We start from the raw sequence: 25,496 nt of genomic DNA on the forward strand, positions 1-25,496 counted from the left end.
GTCATCTCACCGCCTCGGCCTACAGGAGCCCGCTGTATATGCTGCCTCTCTTGTGGAATTGCAGTTTGGACTAGTCGTACTTCGAATGCGGCTCTGCTGCTTCGCGTATTCTGCTACTGGTGACAGTGTCGTTGATGCTGGCATTGACATGCTTGCGCCGAATGCGCCCCACCGTAACCGCTCCTAATACTTGCCTGTGTCGGCATTACACGTGTTTCCGCTGCGCACTTGTAGGCGTGTTTGGGCCGTGACCGCTGTTGCCGTGGCGTGGCGTCCGTACCTGGCGCGGGCTTCTGACGGGCCGCCACCGCTGGTGTGCACGAGCGAGCGCGGCAGCCGTCACACGTGGGCCGCGGGCCGAGTGGCTGTCGCAGCCCGCAGCGCCTGAGACCGACGCTAGGGCGTCGCCGGCCTGCCCCTGCGCATAGCTCTCTACACCGCATCGCTTGCTTCACACCGTACGCGCTTCGGCTATCCCCTGCCGCTGTACCCGCTGCCTGCTTCACAGTACGTCGCTGGTGCCTGGCGGACCAGACCGGCCATGCCAAAGTTTCGTCACGCTTGCTGCAGCATCGTCTGGCCATGGCGGGCGTCGCCCGCGCTCTCCCAGGCTCGCTCCCCTCCCAGAGGTGCATTGGTGCTCTGTCTGAGCGTCCTGGATCTGTCTGTTGCAGCTGGACCTGGATCACGAGCGCATCTCGTACCTGATGTACCAGTGTCTGTGTGGTATCAAGCACCTACATCTGGCGGGCATCATTCACCGGGTGAGTGGAGGGGGGGGGGGCATAGTGCTCCACGTCCGACCCCGCCGGCAGCGACCGGAGTGGCCCCGGGAGGAGGAGGAGGAGGAGGAGGAGGAGGAAGGAGGAGTTTTGCCCTGACCGGTGCGGAACGGTGATCTGAGAAACCGACCAGGGACGTATCGTAATGTGCCACTGTCCTGGTACTCAGTCGGCCACGGACCTGGCGGTGCAGCACGCCGGCGCCACGTCGGAGACACCGTGACCCAATCGCCATCCGGATCTTGCTGCCATGACAACCTGATGACATCGGGTACAGTGCGGCCGGGAATAGTTTAGGGGTGCGGATCGGCCGGCGCAACGCTGCCCAACTTGAGAAAGTTGATTGAGCTCTCGTCGTTGCTATGGAAACTAGTGCGTCAATGTAACCTTAGGGCGGATGTTCACAATAAATGGCTCTAGCTGGCCACTGCTGTTAAGTCGTTTGCTCTCCGCGAAAGCCACCGCTAAAGCGCCAATCTAAGCTGCGGTCGAGCCCGGCCCTTATTGTATACAGTACGATGGCCGACGGTGTCGGTGTCGGCGTCGCCACGTCGGCGGTTGGCCCTGATCAGCAAACGGCTGTTGGTACGCCACGTCGGCGTTCGGCCCTGATCAGCAAACGGCTGTTGATACGCCACGTCGACGTTTGGCCCTGATCAGCAGACGGCTGTGATACGCCACGTCGGCGTTTGGCCCTGATCAGCAGACGGCTGTTGGTACGCCACGCCGACGTTTGGCCCTGATCAGCAAACGGCTGTTGGTACGCCACGTCGGCGTTTGGCCCTGATCAGCAGACGGCTGTTGGTACGCCACGTCGGCGGTTGGTTCCCCGGGTCGCCGACGGCCTCCAACCTGACCCACCACGGACGTGCGGCGGCCGGGCTGGATACAGCGCGGACGCCCGCTGGCCTGTAGACTGGCCCGCCCGTACGCCACTGGTGCCGCGCTCTGATCCGGTCCCGTGCTGCAGCTCACTGCGGCGGGTGTCTGAGCTCTGGTCCGGTCCCGTGCTGCAGCTCACTGCGGCGGGCGTCTGAGCTCCGGTCCAGTCCCGTGCTGCAGCTCACTGCGGCGGGTGTCTGAGCTCCGGTCCAGTCCCGTGCTGCAGCTCACTGCGGCGGGTGTCTGAGCTCCGGTCCAGTCCCGTGCTGCAGCTCACTGCGGCGGGTGTCTGAGCTCCGGTCCAGTCCCGTGCTGCAGCTCACTGCGGCGGGTTGTCTGAGCTCCGGTCCAGTCCCGTGCTTGCAGCTCACTGCGGCGGGGTCTGAGCTCCGGTCCAGTCCCGTGCTGCAGCTCACTGCGGCGGGTGTCTGAGCTCTGAGGACCGCTCTCCGGATCTGGTCTAATTCGTCCCGGCGGCGGCTGGGCTCATCGCCCTCTCGGTCTTTCCCGGGGCGTGTTCTCGCTCGTGTGTACCGTACAGCCATGCCTGTGCTGCCTTCCCTCATGGTTACCCTGTACCGCACAGCCTGCCTGTGCTGCCTTCCCCATGGTTACCCTGTACCGCACAGCTGTGCCTGCTGCCTTCCCTCATGGTTACCCTGTACCGCACAGCTTGCCTGTGCTGCCTTCCCCCATGGTTACCCTGTACCGCACAGCTTGCCTGTGCTGCCTTCCCCCATGGTTACCCTGTACGCACAGCTTGCCTGTGCTGCCTCCCCCATGGTTACCCTGTACCGCACAGCTTGCCTGTGCTGCCTTCCCTCATGGTTACCCTGTACCGCACAGCTTGCCTGTGCTGCCTTCCCTCATGGTTACCCTGTACCGCACAGCTTGCCTGTGCTGCCTTCCCTCATGGTTACCCTGTACCGCACAGCTTGCTGTGCTGCCTTCCCTCATGGTTACCCTGTACCGCACAGCTTGCCTGTGCTGCCTTCCCTCATGGTCACCCTGTACCGCACAGCTTGCCTGTGCTGCCTTCCCTCATGGTCACCCTGTACCGCACAGCTTGCCTGTGCTGCCTTCCCTCATGGTGACCCTGTACCGCACAGCCTGCCTGTGCTGCCTTCCCTCATGGTCACCCTGTACCGCACAGCCTGCCTGTGCTGCCTTCCCTCATGGTCACCCTGTACCGCACAGCCTGCCTGTGCTGCCTTTCCCTCATGGTCACCCTGTACCGCACAGCCTGCCTGTGCTGCATTCCCTCATGGTGACCCCTGTACCGCACAGCCTGCCTGTGCTGCCTTCCCTCATGGTCACCCTGTACCGCACCAGCTTGCCTGTGCTGCCTTCCCTCATGGTCTACCCTGTACCGCACAGCCTGCCCGTGCTGCCTTCCCTCATGGTTACCTTGTACCGCCACAGCTTGCCTGTGCTGCCGTCTCTCATGGTCACCCTGTACTGCACAGCTTGCCGTGCTGCCTTCCCTCATGGTTACCTGTACCGCACAGCTTGCCTGTGCTGCCTTCCCTCATGGTTCACCCTGTACCGCACAGCTTGCCTGTGCTGCCTTCCCTCATGGTTACCCTGTACCGCACAGCTTGCCTGTGCTGCCGTCTCTCATGGTCACACTGTACGGCACAGCTTGCCCGTGCTGCCTTCCCTCATGGTTACCCTGTACCGCACAGCTTGCCTGTGCTGCCTTCCCTCATGGTCACCCTGTACCGCACAGCTTGCCTGTGCTGCCTTCCCTCATGGTTACCCTGTACCGCACAGCTTGCCTGTGCTGCCTTCCCTCATGGTTACCCTGTACCGCACAGCTTGCCTGTGCTGCCTTCCCTCATGGTTACCCTGTAACCGCACAGCTGCCTGTGCTGCCTTCCCTCATGGTCACCCTGTACCGCACAGCTTGCCTGTGCTGCCTTCCCTCATGGTCACCCTGTACCGCACAGCTTGCCTGTGCTGCCTTCCCTCATGGTCACCCTGTACCGCACAGCCTGCCTGTGGCTGCCTTCCCTCATGGTCAACCTGTACCGCACAGCCTGCCTGTGCTGCCTTCCCTCATGGTCACCCTGTACCGCACAGCCTGCCTGCTGCCTTCCCTCATGGTCAACCTGTACCGCACAGCCTGCCTGTGCTGCCTTCCCTCATGGTGACTGTACCGCACAGCCTGCCTGTGCTGCCTTCCCTCATGGTCACCCTGTACCGCACAGCTTGCCTGTGCTGCCTTCCCTCATGGTTACCGTACCGCACAGCCTGCCCGTGCTGCCTTCCCATGGTACCTTGTACCGCACAGCTTGCCTGTGCTGCCGTCTCTCATGGTCACACTGTACTGCACAGCTTGCCCGTGCTGCCTTCCCTCATGGTTACCCTGTACCGCACAGCTTGCTTGTGCTGCCTTCCCTTCATGGTCACATGTACCGCACAGCTTGCCCGTGCTGCCTTCCTCATGGTTACCCTGTACCGACACAGCTTGCCCGTGCTGCCTTCCCTCATGGTACCCTGTACCACACAGCTTGCCCGTGCTGCCTTCTCATGGTCACCCTGTACCGCACAGCCTGCCGTGCTGCCGTCTCTCATGGTCCACTGTACTGCACAGCTTGCCCGTGCTGCCTTCCCTCATGGTTACCCTGTACCACACAGCTGCCCGTGCTGCCTTCCCTCATGGTCACCCTGTACCGCACAGCTTGCCTGTGCTGCCTTCCCTCATGGTTACCCTGTACCACACAGCTTGCCTGTGCTGCCTTCCCTCATGGTCACCCTGTACCGCACAGCTTGCCTGTGCTGCCTTCTCTCATGGGGACCCTGTACCGCACAGTGCCTGTGCTGCCTTCCCTCATGGTGACCCTGTACCGCACAGCTGCCTGTGCTGCCTTCCCTCATGGTGACCCTGTACCGCACAGCCTGCCTGTGCTGCCTTCCCTCATGGTGACCCTGTTACCGCACAGCTGCCTGTGCTGCCTTCCCTCATGGTGACCCTGTACCGCACAGCTTGCCTGTGCTGCCTTCCCTCATGGTTACCCTGTACCACACAGCTTGCCTGTGCTGCCTTCCCTCATGGTCACCCTGTACCGCACAGCTTGCTTGTGCTGCCTTCCCTCATGGTTACCCTGTCGTGAAGAGCCCCATGTCACGGTATGACAATGCGAGAACCAAGTGCGCGCCGCACAAGCGCCGTTCGAGGCGTTGTGCCTTATGGCGTGATGCCGTAAGCCCCACTTAACGTGGCCTTGGGATCTGTTGTGATGTCACATTATATGTAGTGACGTCATGTGACTACTGTCAGGATCTTAAGCCGAGTAACATTGTCGTGAAGACGGACTGCACGCTCAAGATCTTGGACTTCGGTCTGGCGCGCTCCACCGGCACATCGTTCATGATGACGCCCTACGTGGTGACGCGCTACTACCGCGCCCCCGAGGTCAGTATCGGCTCCTCCCCCCTCCCTTCCCCGGTGTCAGTATAGCGCCCCCAAGGTCAGTATTGCGCCCCCAGAGCTCAGCACTGCGCCCCGCATGTGTCGGTAAGGCGCCCCATGAGGCTGGTGGCGCTCTCGAGGGTTTACTGTGGCACCCCTCAGTCACCTGTGTGTCGCCGAGTTCAGCACAGGGCCTCTCGCGACCACTTCCTATCCCATCAAGCCAGTGCCTCCCCCGCTTTGTTACTGTGTTTCTTCGAACATTTTCAGGCATTCATTTAGTTGTGATGGAACATTTTTTTCGTGTTTCTATGAAAATTGATATATGCCTACTCCCTCCCAGACTTTCAATGCCGCTAGACCATTTGCCACGTAGTTTAGCGGGTTGAGGCCACCTTGTGAGGGGCTGGATGAAAGGGTGCCTAGAAACAATGTGGAAAAATACATCCTCTCATTATTGGCGAACTGCTCCCATGTTAAAGCAAGGTCGTCATGTGTTCATATCGATCAGCCAACAGGCGTTCAGTCTGGACTGTTGAAAGCTGAATGGGCTTGGCAACGGAATTACAGGCCGCTGCGTGTTAATCTGTATATTATATTTCCGTTCCATGTCATCTGTGCGCCATAAAGGTAATGAGATTGTGTTATAGTTGGGTGGGGACCGCTCGGACGCGTCACCCTATATCCTTCACCGTCTAGGCGCCGACGGCAACCGCGGCCGAAATGCGACCAGCCCCTCGCCGCCATGGCCCCCTGTATCAGCTGATTAAACGCTAATGAAATTGTGTGCCGGAGCGTAGGAGTCGACGACCAAAACAGGCGTCCAGCGACGGGGCGGCGGCAGTCGGAGCTGTGGCGGCGCACGGCAGTCGCCGTGTGGTGGAGTGGACGGTCTGCCCTGGGAGTGGGTGGGGTCCCGTTACGTTCAGTGGAGAGGGACGGCGGCAGTGGGAGTTGTGGCGGCGGTGACGGCGGACCCGCTGCCCCCGGCTGGCACCGACACACATGTTTTTGTCCACGCCAGTGTCATCACCTGACCGGCCTAGCGGGTCCCACGGCCTTGACTGGCTGTGGATGACTGTCATTGGCGTAAGCCCCGTCACCAGCAACGGTGGTACATGTGCTGTTGAGCATACACCCTGCAGCATTGTTAGAGCAAGGCTCGACCGGTGTGTGCAGCGCTCGCTCTGCTGACGCATCGGTGCTGGCCAGCCGTCCCCCGGCATCGGTGGGCCGCTCACACCTCTACTGACGCACCGGTGCTGGCCAGCCGTCTCCCGGCATCGGTGGGCCGTTCTCGCACGCCAAACTCCCATCACCTCAAACATTTCCTGTGTCTGGCCGCGCGGGCGGAACCGTCGCCGCGCCGCCCGCATGTCGGTGTGCCGACGCCGAGCTGACAGGTCACCGCCGAACTGACAGGTCACCGCCGAGCTGACATTCAGCGCGTGACGCCGAGCTGAGTGTGTCAGACGGGCCACCGCCGACGGCTGTGCAGCCTGGACACAGTGACCCGTTGTCGACAGGCGGCCGATGCTTGGGACCCCTCTGCGTGCGTGTGTGTGGTGGCGTCGGCCGGGCGCTGTGTCGCACTGCATCGCGCCGTCCTTTCCGGCAGGTAATCCTCGCATGGGCTACAAGGAGAACGTCGACATCTGGGTCCATCGGCTGCATCATGGGCGAAATAATCCGCGGCGCCGTGCTGTTCCCCGCTCCGACCACATGACCAGTGGAAACAAGATCATCGGGTCAGTGTCGCGGGTGGGGGAGCGGCCGTCACTAGGAAAGCAGCGGGGTGGCGCTGTGGTCGTCACTAGGAAGCAGCAGCGGGGTGGGGGGCGGCAGTCGCTAGGGGAGGAGGCAGCGACAGAGGGGTGGGGCGGCGTCACTAGGAAAGCAGCGGGGTGGGGGGGTCGGCCGTCCATTAGGAGAGGCAGCGGGGCGGGGGCGGGACCGTCGCTGGGGAGGCAGCGGGGTTGGGTGGCGTCGCTGGGAAGGCAGCGGGGTGGGGGTGGGCGGCGTCACTAGGAAAAGGGCAGCGGGGTGGGGGCGGCGTCGGCTGGGCAAGGCAGCGAGGTGGGGGCGGCGTCACTGGGAAGGCAGCGAGGTGCTGCGGCGTCACTAGGAAGGCAGCGGGGTGGTGGGGGCGGCGGTCGCTGGGAAGGGCAGCGGGGGGGGCGGCGTCACTGGGAAGGCAGCGGGTGGGGCGGCGCCACTGGGAAGGCGAGGTGGGGCGGCGTCACTGGGAAGGCAGCGGGTGGGGCGGCGTCACTGGGAAGGCAGCGGGGTGGGCGGCGTCACTGGGAAGGCAGCGGGGTGGGGGCGGCGTCACTGGGAAGGCAGCGAGGTGGGCGGCGTCACTGGGAAGGCAGCGGGGTGGGGGCGGCGTCACTGGGAAGGCAGCGGGGTGGGGCGGCGTCACTGGGAAGGTAGCGGGGTGGGGCGGCGTCACTGGGGGCAGCGGGTGGGGCGGCGTCGCTGGGAAGGCAGCGAGGTGGGGCGGCGTCACTGGGAAGGCAGCGGGTGGGGCGGCGTCACTGGGAAGGCAGCGGGGTCGGGCGGCGTCACTGGGAGGGCAGCGGGTGGGGCGGCGCCACTGGGAAGGCAGCGAGGTGGGGGCGGCGTCACTGGGAAGGCAGCGGGGTGGGGACGGCGTCACTGGGAAGGCAGCGGGGGGGGGCGGCGTCACTGGGAAGGCAGCGGGGTGGGGGCGGCGTCACTGGGAAGGCAGCGGGGTGGGGACGGCGTCACTGGGAAGGCAGCGGGGTGGGGCGGCGTCGCTGGGAAGGCAGCGGGGTGGGGACGGCGTCACTGGGAAGGCAGCGGGGTGGGGCGGCGTCACTGGGAAAGCAGCGGGGTGGGGCGGCGTCACTGGGAAGGCAGAGGGGTGGGGCGGCGTCACTGGGAGGGCAGCGGGGTGGGACGGCGCCGTGGCGGGTCCCCAGGGTTCTGGCTGAACAGTTGGCCAGAGATAAGGGAAAGAGGGGCTTCATGGACGAGTGGATACGGCGGCCGTCGATTTGGTTAAGGGCTGTGGTAAATTGGCATGTTCATCAACTCGCCGGCAGCGCTCTCACAGAGGGACTAAATTCTTTTTGATTGGAGTGGTTGCGATAGAGTCCAAAGGATTGTATAAGACATGCTCATTTTTACATAAATTGGTGTTGGGCCTGCTGCATGGAGACTGGTGCATTTTGCATGGGCGCGACGCCCGGTCACCATCGCCTGTGACGGGCTCAGTGGGTGCCCATCGCCTGTGATGGGCTCAGTGGGTGCCCATCGCCTGTGATGGGCTCAGTGGGTGCCCATCGCCTGTGATGGGCTCAGACGGTGCCGTCGCCTGTGATGGGCTCATGTCGGTGGCCATCACGCTGCTGCTGGAACTGCCGGCCACACAGATTTACGTTCCCGCGGAACGGCGGCCTGTCTTTGTGGGATCTCCCTGTCTACCGAGAAGAGAGAGCTACAGAGACAGAGGATTCTGCTGGCCAACGCGCCGCCCAGCTGAAGTTCTCGTTCGGCCGCCGGGGCACCACTGTGTCCAGTTTCGAGCCCATGTGGTCGTTGGTCGGTCGAACTTGCATACGCCGGCGCTCCCGCCCATATATTGTTCGTGTGTGTTGAAGACGGACGGGTATTGCGCCCGCGGGTGCTCCTGTAGAAGTTCTTAAAACTTCCCGCAGCATACCGCAGACCAGCACATTTGGTCAGTCCTGTTCGCCTTCTAAGTAATGTGCCCCTGTCGTCCCCAGAACAGCTGGGCACGCCGTCCAAGGAGTTCATGGAGCGCCTGCTGCCCACCGTGCGGAACTACGTGGAGAACCGGCCCCGCCACCCGGGATACAGTTTCGAACGCCTCTTCCCCGACATGCTGTTCCCCGACGACAACACCGAGAACGGCAAGGTCAAAGGTCAGCTGGGGCGAGTCGGGCCGAGTGGTCGTGTTGTGTGCATGTCTGCCGGCTTCCGGCTAACAACGGCAGAAGGGCGCGGGATGTGCCGTAGGTGTTGGACTGGACGTCAGGCTGTCCCGGTCCGAGCGCTGGCGGACAGGACAGCGTCGGGCGCCGCGGCCATGCCATATCAACAACTCAGCGTACAGCAAGGCGGTGCGCGATGCCCGTAGTTAATAGCTGTCCGCTGTCGTCTGATTATCGGGGGAGGATTGCGCGTTGGTGGCGGGTTTGACTTTGGTTGTGGGACCGCTTTCTGGCCCCCCCCCCCCCCCCCCCCCCATAGCAAGCAACGACCAGGTTCGATTGATGTAGGCCAACCTGACTGGGCTCGCATACAGTCTTCGCTTAACCCGGCTGCTCGCCGCATGAACTGAACAGATGTTAACTCTGCGGAATGCTCAGTTCACGGCCGCGCAGTCAGCTGGCAGCGGCCTGACCTGGTCTGTCCCAGCCCGACCCCTGCTCGTCTGATGTGGTGACGCAGCGGGACCGGTTGACGTGGTGACGGAGCGGGACCGGTTGATGTGGTGACGAAGCCGGACGGTTGATGTGGTGACGGAGCGGGACGGTTGACGTGGTGACGAAGCGGGACCGGTTGATGTGGTGACGAAGCCGGACCGGTTGACGTGGTGACGCAGCGGGGCCGGTTGAGGTGGTGACACAGCGGGGGCCGGTTGAGGTGGTGACGGAGCGGGACCGGTTGAGGTGGTGACGGAGCGGGACCGGTTGAGGTGGTGACGCAGCGGGGCCGGTTGAGGTGGTGACGGAGCGGGACCGGTGATGTGGTGACGGAGCGGGACCGGTGATGTGGTGACGGAGCGGGACCGGTTGATGTGGTGACGGAGCGGGACCGGTTGAGGTGGTGACGGAGCGGGACCGGTTGAGGTGGTGACGCAGCGGGGCCGGTTGAGGTGGTGACGGAGCGGGACCGGTTGATGTGGTGACGGAGCGGGACCGGTTGATGTGGTGACGGAGCGGGACCGGTTGATGTGGTGACGGAGCGGGACCGGTTGAGGTGGTGACGCAGCCGGGCCGGTTGAGGTGGTGACGGAGCGGGACCGGTTGATGTGGTGACGGAGCGGGACCGGTTGATGTGGTGACGGAGCGGGACCGGTTGAGGTGGTGACGCAGCGGGGCCGGTTGAGGTGGTGACGCAGCGGGACCGGTTGATGTGGTGACGGAGCGGGACCGGTTGATGTGGTGACGGAGCGGGACCGGTTGATGTGGTGACGGAGCGGGACCGGTTGAGGTGGTGACGGAGCGGGACCGGTTGACGTGGTGACGGAGCGAGACCGGGGCCGGACCGGTTGATGTGGTGACGGAGCCGGACCGGTTGACGTGGTGACGGAGCCGGACCGGTTGATGTTGCAGCGTCGCAGGCGCGTGACCTGCTCTCCAAGATGCTGGTGATCGATCCGGAGCGACGCATCTCCGTGGACGAGGCGCTCCGGCACCCTTACATCAACGTCTGGTTCGAGGACCAGGAGGTGAACGCGGTGAGTGCTGCCACCTTTTGCGGCGTAGGATGTTAAGCCTCTCCTTAGCCCGTTCACTTCCGTTGTGCTGTCTGCCGGGCATGACGTTCGCGAGTCATGTGGTGAATGTGCCGGTTCTGTGTCGGAATGTGAGCCTCCATGCAATCGCCGCCCCTCCATCGCTATATAGGCTCTCCGTGGCTTACATGTGACCTTTATCTCCGCCTGCAGCCACCGCCTGGCCCGTACGACCACTCTGTGGACGAGCGGGAGCACACAGTGGAGCAGTGGAAGGACCTCATCTACAAGGAGGTGATGGACTACGAGAGCGTCCACAACTCGATGGGCCTGGCCAACGCCAACGTGGAGGCCGCCAACGCCGTAGCGCCGGCTGTGCCACGCAGGTGAGCTGCGGCCAGCGCACTGGACACTAGACGGGGCTCGATCGTCCCCACTGGGAGGTGCGTGGCGGTCGCAGCATGCCCCTGTGTTTTGCCCTCCGTTGGCGCGGCCGCCCACTTCTCGACGGCGAATGGCCTGGCAGGTGCCTCCCGGGCCGCATCTGGTGAGAACACTCGCCGCTGGTCTGTCGACCCGCTCGGCGTCTGTACTCCCTGCGGCTCATAGCCGAAGTGCACCGTGCATGAAGGGGTTCGGGAGATGGGAAAGGCGTTCGAATGGCGACGGCTGTGCGCCACCGACGCCGGCGGTCGGCCGGCGCCCTGACCGCTGTCCCCATTGCCACTGGCAGGTAGGACTCGGCCGACTGGTGGACAAAATGGCGCGTGAAGATGGGATGGTGCCAGCCTCCGTGAGTGACGCTCAGTCACCTAGTGGACGGCACGGCGCGGCCGAGCTGATGACGTCAGTGGACGGCGAATACGTCATCGGGCGGGAAGCACTCCAGCCGGCCGACCGAAACTTCACGCCGCCTGTCCACCAAGCGATAGAAACTGACTGTACATACGACCATTCCGAGAACTAGTGTTTTACAATTGAGGTGATAGATGTCGCCCGCGGAGGCGGCGGCCCACCGCTCCGAATGAGTAGCGAACTGGCTATCTAGGCACTAACCAATCGTGATTGTTGTTAATTTGTAGCGGTACTTACCACGTCTCGCGTTCCTTCTGGCTTCAATAGGCGTGCGCTGACACGCTGTCGCCCGGCTGCAGCCTTTGTGCCGCGGCTGGTGCCCGTCCCGGCCAGGCTGGCACACGGCTGCCGTCCCGGCCGCATGGCCCGTCCGCCGTCGTGTGGGTCACCCTCCCGGACCTCTTCGGACGGCGGAGCGCCCGCTCCAATAATGGTGTAGCACCGGTGGACCGTGTGGAGCCGGAGCCCGTGGGGTCCGGTTCGCCGTCGCGCTGCTAGGCACGGAACGGGGCCGGTCCCGGTCAGCACAGATAGCATCCGGTGTTCGGCAGGCACTCTTTGGCACGCTGGTGACGGCCTGGGATGCGACCACTGCTCCTGCGCCCAGTCGACTGATTTGTGTGCATGACCGTGTATGCAATTCCTGACTTACGCGAGGACGCCATTTTTAGTCGGAATGGTGTTGTTTTGATTAAGCTTTCTGTTTTAAATGCGCACACTCATGCCGTGACCCATGGATTGTTAGGCGCGATTTCAGCGGCGGTTATGATCTGACCGGGCCCGCAGTGGTAGATTTTACTTGGACAGTCAAATGTTATCGGTTGTTTGTCGGAGGGGAGCGGTTTCGTTGTACACTGACGCCCGGTGGCCACGACTTGACTGTGGTGCTTCGTTTGTTTTACGCCCGCCCGTGAGTGCGCTTATTTGCATCACTGAAACCGGGCGCACTCGAGCTCCGGGCCCTCGAAGACTGCCGCGGGCGGGAATCCCGCCCGCGGCGGCGTTGTGCTGGCTGGCGGCCGTCCCGGGTCGCTTGGGCTGCGGCTGGGCGCGGTCGTCGCCGGCGGCCGCCAGCACGCATCAGCGGCGGACGGGCAGTGGCTGGAGTTGGCCGGCACCAGCGGCGGCGGCGACGGCGGCGCGGGTGGCGGGATCCGGCCGACGGCAGCCACCGCAGCTGCCGACGGACGGGCGGCGTTGGAGGTGTGGTGGCGGACTCTGTCTCGGGTCGGGTCGCCAGCACTTCGCTGCGGTGCCCTGGAGTTCCAGTTTTGTGGCCGGCGACGCCATCGGTTTAGTGGGCGCGGCGCACTTGTCCAAAGCTGCGCCGCGGGAGGAGGCGGGTGATGGCGAGGGTGGCGCGGGGAGGGGCCGCTGCGCGGGAGCGCCGCCCCGGGCCGGCGCGACCCTGTGATACCGGAGCGGAGCGCTCAGCCCGCGGCCAACCGCGCTCCGGTGCTCCCGCTAGGTGTGTGCATGAGATGCGTGATCGTGCGGTGCGTAACTGGGAGCCAGCGTGACGATGCGCAGCGTGAGGACACGCTGTGGTGCAGGTGATCACGAATATAGGACACATCTATCCGTTATCGGCTGCGTCTGGACAGACAGACAGAATGAAACACGGCAGCGACTAGGAGTGCACCACAGCAGCCTGTTGGGTGGATGCTGGTAATGGGATGATTAATAGTAACGCCTTTTGTTGTTAAATGGCAATGTTTGGGTGTTGTCAGCAGAGTTCCGGGGTGGGGGCTTAAGGAGTCCCGTTTGCGCTGTCCTGATCTCAGCTATATGCGCGAACGAGTGAGCTTCGGTGGGGGTGGGGGCTGCTGGTGTCCCGTTCGTACTGTCCTGATCTCAATCATATCCGCGAACGAGCGAGCGCATGATGCAGGCCCGAGTGCGTCGGCTGCACTGTCGGACGCGTGCCAGGAGCTAACGCCGTTACATCGGCTGTGCTGTCTGGCGCGTGCGAGGAGCTGACACCGTTACATCAGCTGTGCTGTCGGACGCGTGCCAGGAGCTAACGCCGTTACATCGGCTGTGCTGTCTGGCGCGTGCCAGGAGCTAACACCGTTACATCAGCTGTGCTGTCGGGCGCGTGCCGGGAGCTAACACCGTTACATCAGCTGTGCTGTCTGGCGTATGCCAGGAGCTAACACCGTTACATCAGCTGTGCCGTCGGGCGCGTGCCAGGAGCTAACGCCGTTACATCGGCTGTGCTGTCGGGCGCGTGCCAGGAGCTAACGCCTTTACATCAGCTGGGATGTCGGGCGCTTGCCAGGAGCTAACACCGTTACACTAACATACGGTGCTGATGTTCACATACCAAACGGAATCACACGTCTTTGGGGATTCATTTTGCTTTCCCTGCTTTGTTTTTTGCTTTGGATGCGAATGTTTTAGATGTGGAGATATTGAAATGGCATGTGCTCTAACCGCTGGTAAAGTTTTCGAAGAGGTCAGTCCTGCAGTTGCCGAGTAAAGACTTCGCCTGATCGCTCTTGATCGCTCTGTATACGGTTTTTGGTTTTTGCAATCGCAAGGCTCATACGGGTTTTGAAGGGGAACGTGGTGACACGAGGCCACCAGTTTCAGAGGCAGCTATCTAGGTCGAGGATGATACGACCTCGCCGCCATCCAGCAAAGTAGACTCGAGCCAAGGTATAGATCCTCTCCAAACCAACACGGATCAAAACCGGAAATGCGGTTGCATTGGCCGTTCTGGAACTGGTGACCTATGGTTACTACCCCCACCTTCAAATACTGCTTGCACCGCTATGGGGCTTGCAGTCTGTGTGGACCTGTGTAGCCAAGTCCAAACTCACAGACCGCTTGACTCTTCAAAACATTTACCAACAGATAGAGCGCCAACGGTTTCAGTAACCGTTCTGAGACTGCCAACCTCAGATCGCCACTTTCACCCTCAAGACTGCACAAACCTGTTGGGGCGATCCAGCCAAGTCCATACTGGGAAAGTGTAGCGCTGAAATCTTCGGAATATTCACCAGCAGAGTGCATGCGATTTCGTGAGCAGTTATGGAAATGGGTGGCATCAGGTCACCATTTTCAGCTTTAAAAAACCGCGCAACCCACTACCGAACATTGCAGCCAAGCCAAACTGGGAAATCGCTCGATCGATGTCCTCAAAATCTTGACCAGCAGGCAAAGCGCCGACGATGTCTTGAGCCGTCCTGCAGCTGCTAAGCTCAGGCCATCATTACCAGCAGGCAGAGCACCGGGATGTCTTGAGCCGTCCTGCAGCTGCCAAGCTCAGGTCACCATTACCAGCAGGCAGAGCACCGGCGATGTCTTGAGCCGTCCTGCAGCTGCTGAGCTCAGGTCATCATTACCAGCAGGCAGAGCACCGACGATGTCTTGAGCCGTCCTGTGGCTGCTGAGCACAAGTCACCATTACCGGCAGGCAGAGCACCGACGATGTCTTGAGCCGTCCTGTGACTGCTGAGCTCAGGTCACCATTACCGGCAGGCAGAGCACCGACGATGTCTTGAGCCGTCCTGTGACTGCTGAGCTCAGGTCACCATTACCGGCAGGCAGAGCACCGACGATGTCTTGAGCCGTCCTGTGACTGCTGAGCTCAGGTCACCATTACCAGCAGGCAGAGCACCGACGATGTCTTGAGCCGTCCTGTGACTGCTGAGCTCAGGTCACCATTACCAGCAGGCAGAGCACCGACGATGTCTTGAGCCGTCCTGCAGCTGCTGAGCTCAGGTCACCATCTTTTCGTTCAAAGACCACCTAAACCACTTCGGGCACTGAAGTTCAGTCCAAACTCGGAAATCGCTCGACTGATCTCTTAAAACGTTTACCAGCCACGCACGGTTTCACCAGCCGGCTCGAAAGGGGAGACCATCTTCATCTTTAAAGGCTGCAAACAGCTGACCTCCGGATGGGTATTGGGTGCGATGGCGGCGTGTGACGTCACTGGCGTGTGACGTCACTGACGTATGACATCACTGATATCAGTGCCAACGCGCTGGCATCCGTTTTTGAACGCGAAGTTAGTGACCTGAGAACAATAGTTTCCGAACGACTGATAGCGACATCATTGGTCCCGTATCTGCTGATAAAGTTGTGAGGACATTGGCCGGGGGATTTCCTAAGTTGAATTTGGTTATTAGGCCAAAAGGGGTTGGCGCCATTTTTTTTGTTTGAAGATATTGGATTGAGGTCTTCAGCTTGCGGGCGGCTGATCGTTGGTGCTATTCCTGCTGGTAAGTTTTTGGGAAGCTCTGTCGAACGGTTTCCGCGCTTTGATTTGGCTTCAAGGTGTCAAAGTGGTTTGTGCAGTTTTTAAAAGTAAGATAATGTGTTGAGGCCGCCAGTTTCAAAACAGTGAAGGGAACCACATTTTAACTTTCGATTGATGTTGGCTTCGAGAAATGCAGTGGAGTGGTTGTTCAGTTTGAACTTGGCCGCATGCATGGGTGTCGATTTCTCAAAATGATTGGAAGGGGGGGGGAGAATCGTGGAAGTTGCCATAAGGAGAAAAAGTGAGAAAAACATCACGGCTTTAGTCCACTTTTGTTCTGGCCACACACACACACACGCACACACCACACGCACGCACGCACGCACGCACGCACGCACACACACACACAGAGAGAGAGAGAGAGAGAGAGAGAGAGAGAGAGAGGAGAGAGAGAGAGGGAGAGATATATATATAGATATATATAGATATATATATATATATATATATATAATATATATATAACTATATGCACATGCGTTTATATATGCATATATCTGTAGTGGTATGCTACGTGACATATTCAAGCCCGGCAGCTTGCATAAGGTTCTCAAATACGCCCGTTTTGTGAAGCTGAAGGGATGCCGCCACGGGTGTCGGTTTGCATTCTTTTGGGCTGGCCACCGCCCCCCCCCCCCCCCAGATTTCCGATTTCCCCAACGGTGAATTTACCCCCTCAACCTTTTGTAGCCAAAATACAAGCAGGTGCTGCTAGTGGGAAATCAAATTCATATCAGTGTTATAGAGCGGCTTTAATGTTTGTTTCGCAGGTGAAATGAGAAAGAAAATGAAAACTGTGGTGTCATGTTCAATTCAATGCGGCTGGCTGAGTAAGGCACAGTGAAAAAGCCCCGCGCTTGCACCGTGTTTACTTGAGTACTTCCGTCGTTGAATACTGTTTCTATTTGGTCTGTGTGGTTACTTTTTCTTGCATGATGTATGCATCTAATTGTATTTATTTCATTTGTATTTTATTTCATTTCACTCCTGCATCACATTCACTGTATTCATTAATTGTACTTGTTTTCATTCTGGGATAGTTTTGTGCAATAGTCTGAGTGTTCTACATTATTCCGTGATCTTTAAAGGTACACAGATTGCAGCAAGTTGCGTTGTTTTGCCACGATACGATGCGATATCTTATCGCGAATTGAAAGAAATTAACACCCAGACGTGAAGATTTTTCGCGCCAACGTTTGAAAGACGCCTTGAAATGTGCCGACCTGTGAACGACGTGAATATTCGATGGAACGGTTACGAAAACATGACGATCGACACCAGCCGACTAAACCGCTAGCAGCGATCGCCCGACAACGGTCACCAAAACAGCACTAGCTATGTCAAGCATGCCTGACGAGAGTGTTGCGCTGTAGCCTGCAGCCCGCCCCACGGCTGGCAGCCGAGTGTTGCGCTGTAGCCTGCAGCCCGCCCCACGGCTAGCAGCCGAGAGTTTCCGCGACAGCATTGAATAGCTGCGCACATCAACGCACTGCCTTCACTCCCAAAGCTGTACGCGGCCAACAACGTGTGAGGCCACAGCATCGACCCTGCGTCGCTCACCAAAACCTGGTCTCGACAATCAACACCAAACTAAAAGAATAATGATCTCCCATGGCGACAGCTTCCGCCAAATCAGAGCGAAGAAACCTATTAGAGCGGTGTACTCCCTTGCACTCCCGCGCACTCCAGGCCAAGGGGTTGGACCTTTCGGAGGCTGCAGAACTCATCGACGTCTGCATCAGGCAGCAGCAGGGATGCAGAAAGAAGCCAGAGGAGAAGTTTGGGTCTGTGATGGACAAGGCAGGTGGTGAGGCAGTTCGTGTCCTTGGAATCGATATCGCTCCTCTCCTCTGTGCGCCAAGCCCGGTGAACCGGTCTACCGCAGGCGATCGCCAGGATGCTGCAGTCACTCAAACTTTGTGGCTTGCTCCCAGCGGGCATGATGAGCTGGACAGCGATGAAGCCGACCGTGACGCGGTATGCCGGTTTCTGGACCCCGTACTAGCCGTTGAGACTGGGCACAGCGTCTAGCTGAAAATGTGGAAAGGAAGGAAGGAACTGCCAAGATCTGTGATACAGACACTAGACAAGTGTCCGAACCTCCTGCTTCCCAACATTGACAAGCTCATTCGGCTGCTCGCCGCACTGCCGGTGTCAGCGGCCGAGCCGGAGGGGCTGCTCAGCCGAGACAACCTAGTGGCGACGTCGATCAGCTCCACGCTGACCGAAGAGCGTCTGCAGGTCGTCTGCCTTCTGCAAGCCCGCCGGCAGTCACTCGGTAGCAACGAGGCCGCCGTTCTTGAATTCTGCTCCTGGCCCCGAAGGCAGGATCTCAGGGTCTTCAGCAAGTATACCGTAAAGCATTTGTTCCCGATTAGCGCAATACACATCTGATCTCTTGGTCTATCCAAAACATCAAAGGAAAGGAAATCAGTACTCTAGCTGCTGCGAAGGGATGTTAATCTCTCAAGGTTAGAGGTAAATCACACTGGCAGAGGAGCGCTCTAAAAGCAGCTAAGTTCTAGGGGGCAATGATATCATTTGCGCAAGTTAATTATGCAAGTGTTCATTTCTTGAAATTATTGTTCGCAGCTGATCAGATGCAAAAAACCGGCGTTTTTATTTTGATCAGGCTCTTCTGTGAAAGCTAAATAGCATGGAATATGAATGGATTTTTCATACCCTATACATGCAATCCGTCAATCCAAGGGCAACAAACGAAAACCAGCAAGAGTGTTGGGTCTTGTAATATGACAGTCTTACAGGACCGACCTTGCAAGCCCATACTAAATGCCGCTCACATTAGGCAGAGCTTATGTTATGCGATAGTGGAATCTGATTTGTGTAGACTACTCGGCCAGATGTGGATGTCTTAGCGATTTCATGAAAAGGAGTAACCAGAACCAGAGTTCTCTTGGTGTAAATCTTGAATTACGGCGCTGCAGTCTCCACAGGTGGCGCGGGCACCAGCGACACGGCTAACACTACGCGACGGCCAGCAGGAGGTCGAAACGACAGCGCCTCCGAATGAAGTACCTTTGGACGCTTTAGGATGTCAAATTGAACGCTTAAAAGGTAGTCCAGTAGCATGCTTCGCCGGTGCCATGTTTAGCTGTATTAAAGGAATGGAGTACCATTCACAGCACCGCGAACCGGCGCTGGGCATCTCCATTTTTGTAATCTCTACTCTATTTCATACCCGAGTGTCTTCGTCTTTCCTAATAAATGGGCCGCCTTCAGATTAGAATGGGTCTTTACAGGCCGGAATGGATACTCCACAGTTACAGGACGTCTTCCATTTTTATGTGGGGTTTGAAACTGATATAGCCATTGTAGCAAAGCTATATTTCCAATCGGTCACTATCTCCAGAATTATATAAGCCTCCACATGTTTAAGATCATTAATTCTCTGGAATCCTCAAAAGTATCTAGGACGATAAAAACGCCCTAGAAGGCACCTAAACCTCGTGGGAAAGAGTCACTGGCCGTTCGATCGATCGGAGCCTGAAGTGTGCCTGACTTCCGACATGCTAGCCGATACTGCCTTTAACAAATCGTCTTCCGCGTCTCACCACCTGTCAGTTGCATCAGCCAGTTCGGGGATCGCAAGGCGAGAGCCCCCTTTTTTGATTGGCTCAGGCGACTATCGAACGCCGCACTCGTTTTTCATTGGTTAACATCACGTCATTTCTGGATCCTTCGACCATGAATCAGTTTCGACGCGAACCGTATATAAACTGTACCATTGGGGATTCTAAACAGGTTCCTACTCTGGCCGAGCTCGAAGACGCGGAATCGCTGTCGATTGTGTGTGAACGTCAAAGTGTGAGCAATGGTGAGTGTAAGTACACGGAAAATAGAAGCCCTGTTTTAAAAAGATTTCGCGAGAAGGACTGGCACGAACGAGGTCTCCACTAGTACAACTATTACGCAAACAGATAGAAATCTGCCACAGCCATCTTTAAAACCTTTCGGCACTGTTCACACCCTGCCCTTAAGACCCTCGCCCTCTAGTTTCGAAGCTAAACTCCACGAATATGGGGAGAGTGTTCGGGGAGAACATTTCAAAGCCTTCTCGGCATTTATGGCGTCATTAAATGGCACAATAACGTCATTCACGTTCTGCCATTCCATGAGCAATGCGGCGATCAAGGCCAAGACCGATATAAGTGTCGAGGTGTTTATATCTGGCGTTCATGGGCGCGATTTGTAGATAACACGGCCGTCAATTGTCTCTCAATCAGTGTTGTGCAATGTACGATGGTGTTGTCGAACCATGACATCTTGAGATGTATACTAACTACAGAGAAAATTGTGCTGTCTGGAAGTCTGTTTCGCTTAAAAAGTTTATCAGTAGTTCTAAGCGAGCCTGTTTATCACACTGATGCTTGCTTAAGATTCTTCAAATGTGCGACATTCCCTTTAACATGGGCTAAGGTGCGGGGTCAAATTGACCCCTCGCCGAAGGTTTTTTTACAGCATGGTTTCCGAACGGTACGGCATAGCCGCGCCAAATTTTGCTTAGCTGTAGACAATTGAATAGGGATCGTTTGATTTTACAAGGTAGATGTATCTTTTAACATCGCTGACCTATGGTAGGTCAAAGTCAGGCCATAGTTTCAGCGAAGGCAATTTCTAGGGAGTCGTTCAATTTAATGCAACAACGGAGTGCTAGACGACGCCATACATCTCTGAGATGCCTTTCCAGGCAATACAAATATTGAATGAGCAAATTACGTTGACCTCAGGTCAGGGTATGAAGGTTAGACCAAGGTCAAAACCGAACTGCCATATTACTCTAGGGCTTGCTGTAAGTGATGGCTTCTGGTGCTCATTTCGAATTTATTGATAGCAGAAATCGTATTATACATCTTCCATGGACATCTTGGAGGGCAGAATAGGTCATTGACCTAAGATGACCTAGGTCGATATTTTGTTTTTAGGAACGTACTGCCAAGCGTAACTTTTGTCGCTTATTAAAATACAAAACTTGGAGCTGTCTTGAAGGAATATAGTCACATGACGTCCAACAGGTTTAACAAGGTCACTGACTAAATGAGCTTGTGACCTTTTGCTTAAAAGCAGTATCTAGGTTCTGGAGGCCCTTTGGAGACAAACCTGGAATTTGGCCTTACTCAACCTTATTTGACCCCAAGGTCATGACCTAGAAAAACCCAAATTTGACCTCAGTGAGTTCAAGTGCACACTCACTCCGCGGATTTGATGTCTCTAGCTCTCTTCTTTTCTGCGATCTCAGCGGGGTCAAATTGACCCCCACTCGAGCGAAGGGTATCCGGCCGGCCAACCGGGCGCGTGTTAATCACGGGTCTTCACAGGTCACAATGGGCTGTCTACAGACACAAAATGTCCTATTTTGTTCAGAACATATTTTAAATGGACCAGAATGCGCGCTCGACAGATCAGAATGAACTTTTACAGGCCTACACCATCCATTTTTAGTTGAGAAGTGGCCGTTAACATACTAGAACGGGCCCTCAACAGAACTTCTTCCAAGTTAGGGGCGATTGGCTTGGCATTCAGTGCTCCCCTTCCCACCCCCACCCCCCACCCCCACCCCCCACCCCCGGTTCTTGCATTCTCGTTAGAAAGTCTTCATATCCCTTCCTGACCGCCAAATAACAGTCCCATAAAGTCAACACGTTCAGGCACTAGACCATGGTCGCATTGCATCCGCTCGTTGGTATGCCTGGACTCAAATTGACATGACTTGCGTTTTAACTGGCTGGATGTCCAAGGCAGCTAGATGAATTGGTCGCTGATGTTCCATGCGCGGAATAAAAGCACAGGCGTAGATGCCGTGTTCAGAGCAACAGGCTCCGCGCGATACGATGCTTACGACCCCAGTGTCAGACCGGATGCCCGGTCGGAGTGTATTGGCATCCGGTCGGTCAGTGGTGACTGAGTATTGCCGAAGAAATCTGGTCGGCCAGTGGTGGCGAGTAGTGTTGAGGAAATTGGAGCGGCAGGAGGCGGCTGAGCATTATTGAGGACGTGTAGTCGGCCAGTGGCGGCGGAGTATTGCTGAGGACTCGTGCTATTTTGCTGAAGTACTGAAAAAAATAAAAAAGGAATGTTCGATACTTTTAGATGCTAAAGTAAGCATGAGATAAAACAAGCTGACTCGTAGCCATTTGTATGTTTTCTAAGTAGAGAAGACTGCATTAGACAACGCAACTTCCCTGCTCAGTAAATATGCTCCTCAGCGCGTCATTGATTTCGCTATCGTACCTTGCACAACATTGATTAAGAGCCAATTGACTGTCGTTATATATGGAAGGCAGGGGCGTAGCCAGGGCCTTACCAAGGGAGAACACAAGGTTGACAAAAGCCGATCTTATGGTGATCCTCCCAAATATCCCCGGATATAGCTTACTTGTTAACAAGTGACACGGTTTTCTACGTTTCATTGCTGTCTTTACCTCGTAAGCAGAACAGAAACCAGGAGCTACCGTGAGCTCAAATCTGTTCGTATTTGGAGGTCAATAAGCTGCAGAAATCAGGCGTTGAACGACTGCATAGAATAAATCACCACCGCTCTTAATTTACAATGGTTAGTTGACTCTAATCGATAGAATTCAGAACCTTTGTAATTTTCTATCTGGGTTATACAGAAATTGAGGATGTCGCGCAGGTAGATTGTAAATCAATATGTTTGATCCAAATTTGAAGATGAAAATTTGATTGCAGGTCCAGTAGTCAACAATGTGTATTAACGTGGCTAAGCCATGTTTGTTCGAAAATGTTCACCATTCAGTCAGAATCGATTCGTGATACAATTCATGTAACGTGTTTTTTTAACATGCGCGCCCGCAAATCTTAGCAACAAAAACCCGACACCAGGCGGTTATGGCCAACGGGTGGACGAAAATGACGACGCTTGTGAAAAAAGGATCCTGGAACGCTTCAGGACATCAGATCTTACATTTAGAGGGCAGTCTGAGCGCATATTTCACGTGTGCAATTTTTACGCTAATGAAAAGAAAGAACTTGCACTTGAAGCGTCGCGAGGTGGGGCTGGAATCTAGCGGTTGAACTGGAAGAGTGAAGGTAGAATGTCTGTTTTTCGTGTTTTTGCAGCTATTCATTTATCCAGAAGACATTAACACGGCGCCCACCGTCTGGTGGCACTTACAGTGGCCGTAACCTTTCGGTTTTACGGTAGTTGCAGCCCAGACCATCCTTGTCCTTGCTCTCGTGGTTGCGGGCGGGCATGTTCAAGCCTTTTGATGTAATTTGTTTCAATAATGCATTCTGAAGAAATGAACGTCCTCAGGCAAACATGGCATGACCCTGCTTGTTTTCTTTAAGCTCATTTCGACCCACCCTATTCAACAGTAATGAGACCCCCACTCTGTTCAACAATAATGAAACCCCTTATTTCCTTCCAGGCACGGGGCCTCTTGAGTAGGACACCATGGGTACATTATCGTTTCCGGTCAAGAACACAGCATAAGGAAGGGCCATTCCGTCCCATCGCGGGTGTCTTCTGGCTATCATTCTGGTGACACGGGGCGGGATCTCCTGGCCAATCCGGGAGCCATTAGAAGGATGCATCATATCACCTTGTTCCCATTCCTGACAACGGGAGGCCTTCTGACCTGCACAGTTGGCCCCGGATCAGCACAGAAACAACTGATGCGACAGCATCCCTGATCAATGCAGGTAGTCCAATAATTGTCACGTACACTCCAGTTCCGTGTTTTTTCTGTGTCCTTCAGAGATATTGGGTTCTCCCTGACCGTAGATTGTAAATGAAATGGGGTTCCTGATTTTTGTCGACGTGGGCAACCCATGTTCGTCTTAAAATGCTTAGGATCCTATCAGAACTGATTACCGACGAGAAACCTATGTAATATGGTCTTGAACATGCGCGCTCGCAATTTGTAGCTGCAACAGCCTCGGCGCCCGGCGTTACAGCCTCCAGGCCGTGAGGCGTCGCCTTGTGGCTGTAACACTGAGTGATGGCCAATGAGCAAGTGAAAAAGATAACGCAACTTAAGGGAGATGGCTGGTGAACTAGGTAAATCGGCATGCATGTTTAATGTAGTGCAAAAGTAAGCCAAATGCAACCTTAATCTGAAAACTGGGGGTGGGGGCAATTAACATTGCTAACCCCCACACTGAAAAGTGGGCGGGGGCGATGGCCCCCTGCCCCCCCCCCCCTCCCTGTTCCTACGCCCATGGGGCCAAATGAGTTCAAAATGAGCCACGTTCGATGACCAATTACATGTTACGCAACCTGGCTGAAATGATGACGTAGATTTTAACAAAGCCCATTCTGATACGCGGGGTTTTTCCAAGTCCTTGCACGAATGTCAGTCACAGGCGTACGAATGTTCCTTAGCTGGTCTTCCGTGGTTCGTCCACGTGTGTCCTGCGAGAGGCGCGCCGGCGTCCGACGGGTGGGTAATAATCTCGCGCGATGGGGCCCACGGTCCAAATGAACGACGGCTCTGTTAGATGAAGAACCCATTCTTAATGTCATAATCGTATGTTGGCATCGTTTTATGAGCGTGTTCCTCCATCGGACGGCAGTTCGGGCCGCGCCTCGGTCGGCGTTCCCAGGTCCGTGGCTGTGGTGAGGGGTATTCCCATCGTGCACGAGTGCAACTAAGAAGGTTACCGGTTCGTTCGGTGTCTTTTGGTTTATTTGTCTCGTTTTCTTGGTGATAGCCGTACCAAAACTGGTCCTTTGGCAACTTACCGCTTAAATGTGATGCAAGAAGATGGCGAAGTTGATTTTCCCTCATCTGTCCTATCTGATCTATCTGATCTATCTGATCTATAGATCTATCTGATCTATCCTCGCCTTTCCTCATCTGTCCTCGGGCGTGTGTCAACCCCGAGGCGGTCGGAATAGTCCCCAGAGTGAGTGTACTGGTAGCCCGAAATGACTGGGAAAAGTCAGCTGGTAACTGGCCAGCGTCCCTTTGGCTGGGAGCGACCGCTCCACAGCACTGTGCGGCGTGCATAGTGCTTCGCGGACCTGTTTGGCCATAAGGTCACAGCCTACTGATGATGATGATCTAATCTGATGTCCTGTCCTGTTCCCTGATGATCTGATGTCCTAATGATAATGACATGATATGATGATGTTGATGTTGATGATGATGATTTGGGGATTTAGGGCGCATCGACTGCTAAAGGTCATGCAGCGCCCAATGATGTTGATGTTATGAATGTAATGAATGATGTAATGTAATGTAATGCAATGATGTAAAAAAGGATGTAATGAAATAATGATGATGATAAATGCCCTGATGAACTGAAATGGCACAGCCCAAGCGGTGGCCGGTCTGAACGCTACAAGCTTCAGGAAGTCTCCCCAACCAGAAGCCACCCTTGCAAATAATTCAGAATAAAATTTGTTAAAACAAATAAGGTGCAAACAAAAAATGCGTGATAGAATTGATATCAAATTCACTTTATCCCCAAGATGGCATTTGGAAATATTCAGAATGCCGATGGCTATAAAGCTTACAGCGCATTTTCACTAGCTCCATTCATCCTGAAGAAAAAAGGAACGCACATTCCGCTTCCGTCAGTTCTAACTTGGCGCCGAACCCTGACTTGTCGGAGTAAATTTGATCTATCGTAAGTGTCGTACTTCTCTATCTGTCCACATGCACGTTGGAAGCAGAATACAAAGCTAAGCAGCCTTTGTTTATTCGCATCGCAAGCAGGATTTATTTGTTTCGCATATGCTTTCAACATCCAGTTCTGCTAGTGCATCTGCTGCATGCACGAGTACCTGGCTCGTATTTTGACTCGGCTTTCTCCCACTGTAGTTCCTCTCGTAACCACAGCTGCATTTGCGCGTACCTG

General features: G+C 56.4%; 1 protein-coding gene across 1 annotated transcript in view; it reads left to right on the forward strand.

Annotated features, from left to right (window-relative positions):
* Window positions 1-12,427, forward strand: part of LOC119104191 (stress-activated protein kinase JNK-like) — a gene marked incomplete at its 5' end in the record, with an annotated part of 52,934 nt that extends 40,507 nt beyond the window's left edge. The window contains 9 exon segments of the mRNA XM_037227863.1: window positions 675-764; window positions 4,948-5,092; window positions 6,698-6,738; window positions 6,740-6,788; window positions 6,791-6,831; window positions 8,837-8,990; window positions 10,407-10,531; window positions 10,742-10,914; window positions 11,262-12,427. Of these exon segments, the coding sequence (XP_037083758.1) occupies window positions 675-764; window positions 4,948-5,092; window positions 6,698-6,738; window positions 6,740-6,788; window positions 6,791-6,831; window positions 8,837-8,990; window positions 10,407-10,531; window positions 10,742-10,914; window positions 11,262-11,265 (822 nt within the window). The 3' untranslated portion in view covers window positions 11,266-12,427.
* Window positions 12,428-25,496: the final 13,069 nt, after the last annotated feature.

Source organism: Pollicipes pollicipes, unplaced genomic scaffold (assembly GCF_011947565.3).
Source record: "Pollicipes pollicipes isolate AB1234 unplaced genomic scaffold, Ppol_2.1 Scaffold_6052;HRSCAF=7182_pilon_pilon_pilon, whole genome shotgun sequence".
Lineage (NCBI taxonomy): Eukaryota > Metazoa > Arthropoda > Thecostraca > Pollicipedomorpha > Pollicipedidae > Pollicipes > Pollicipes pollicipes.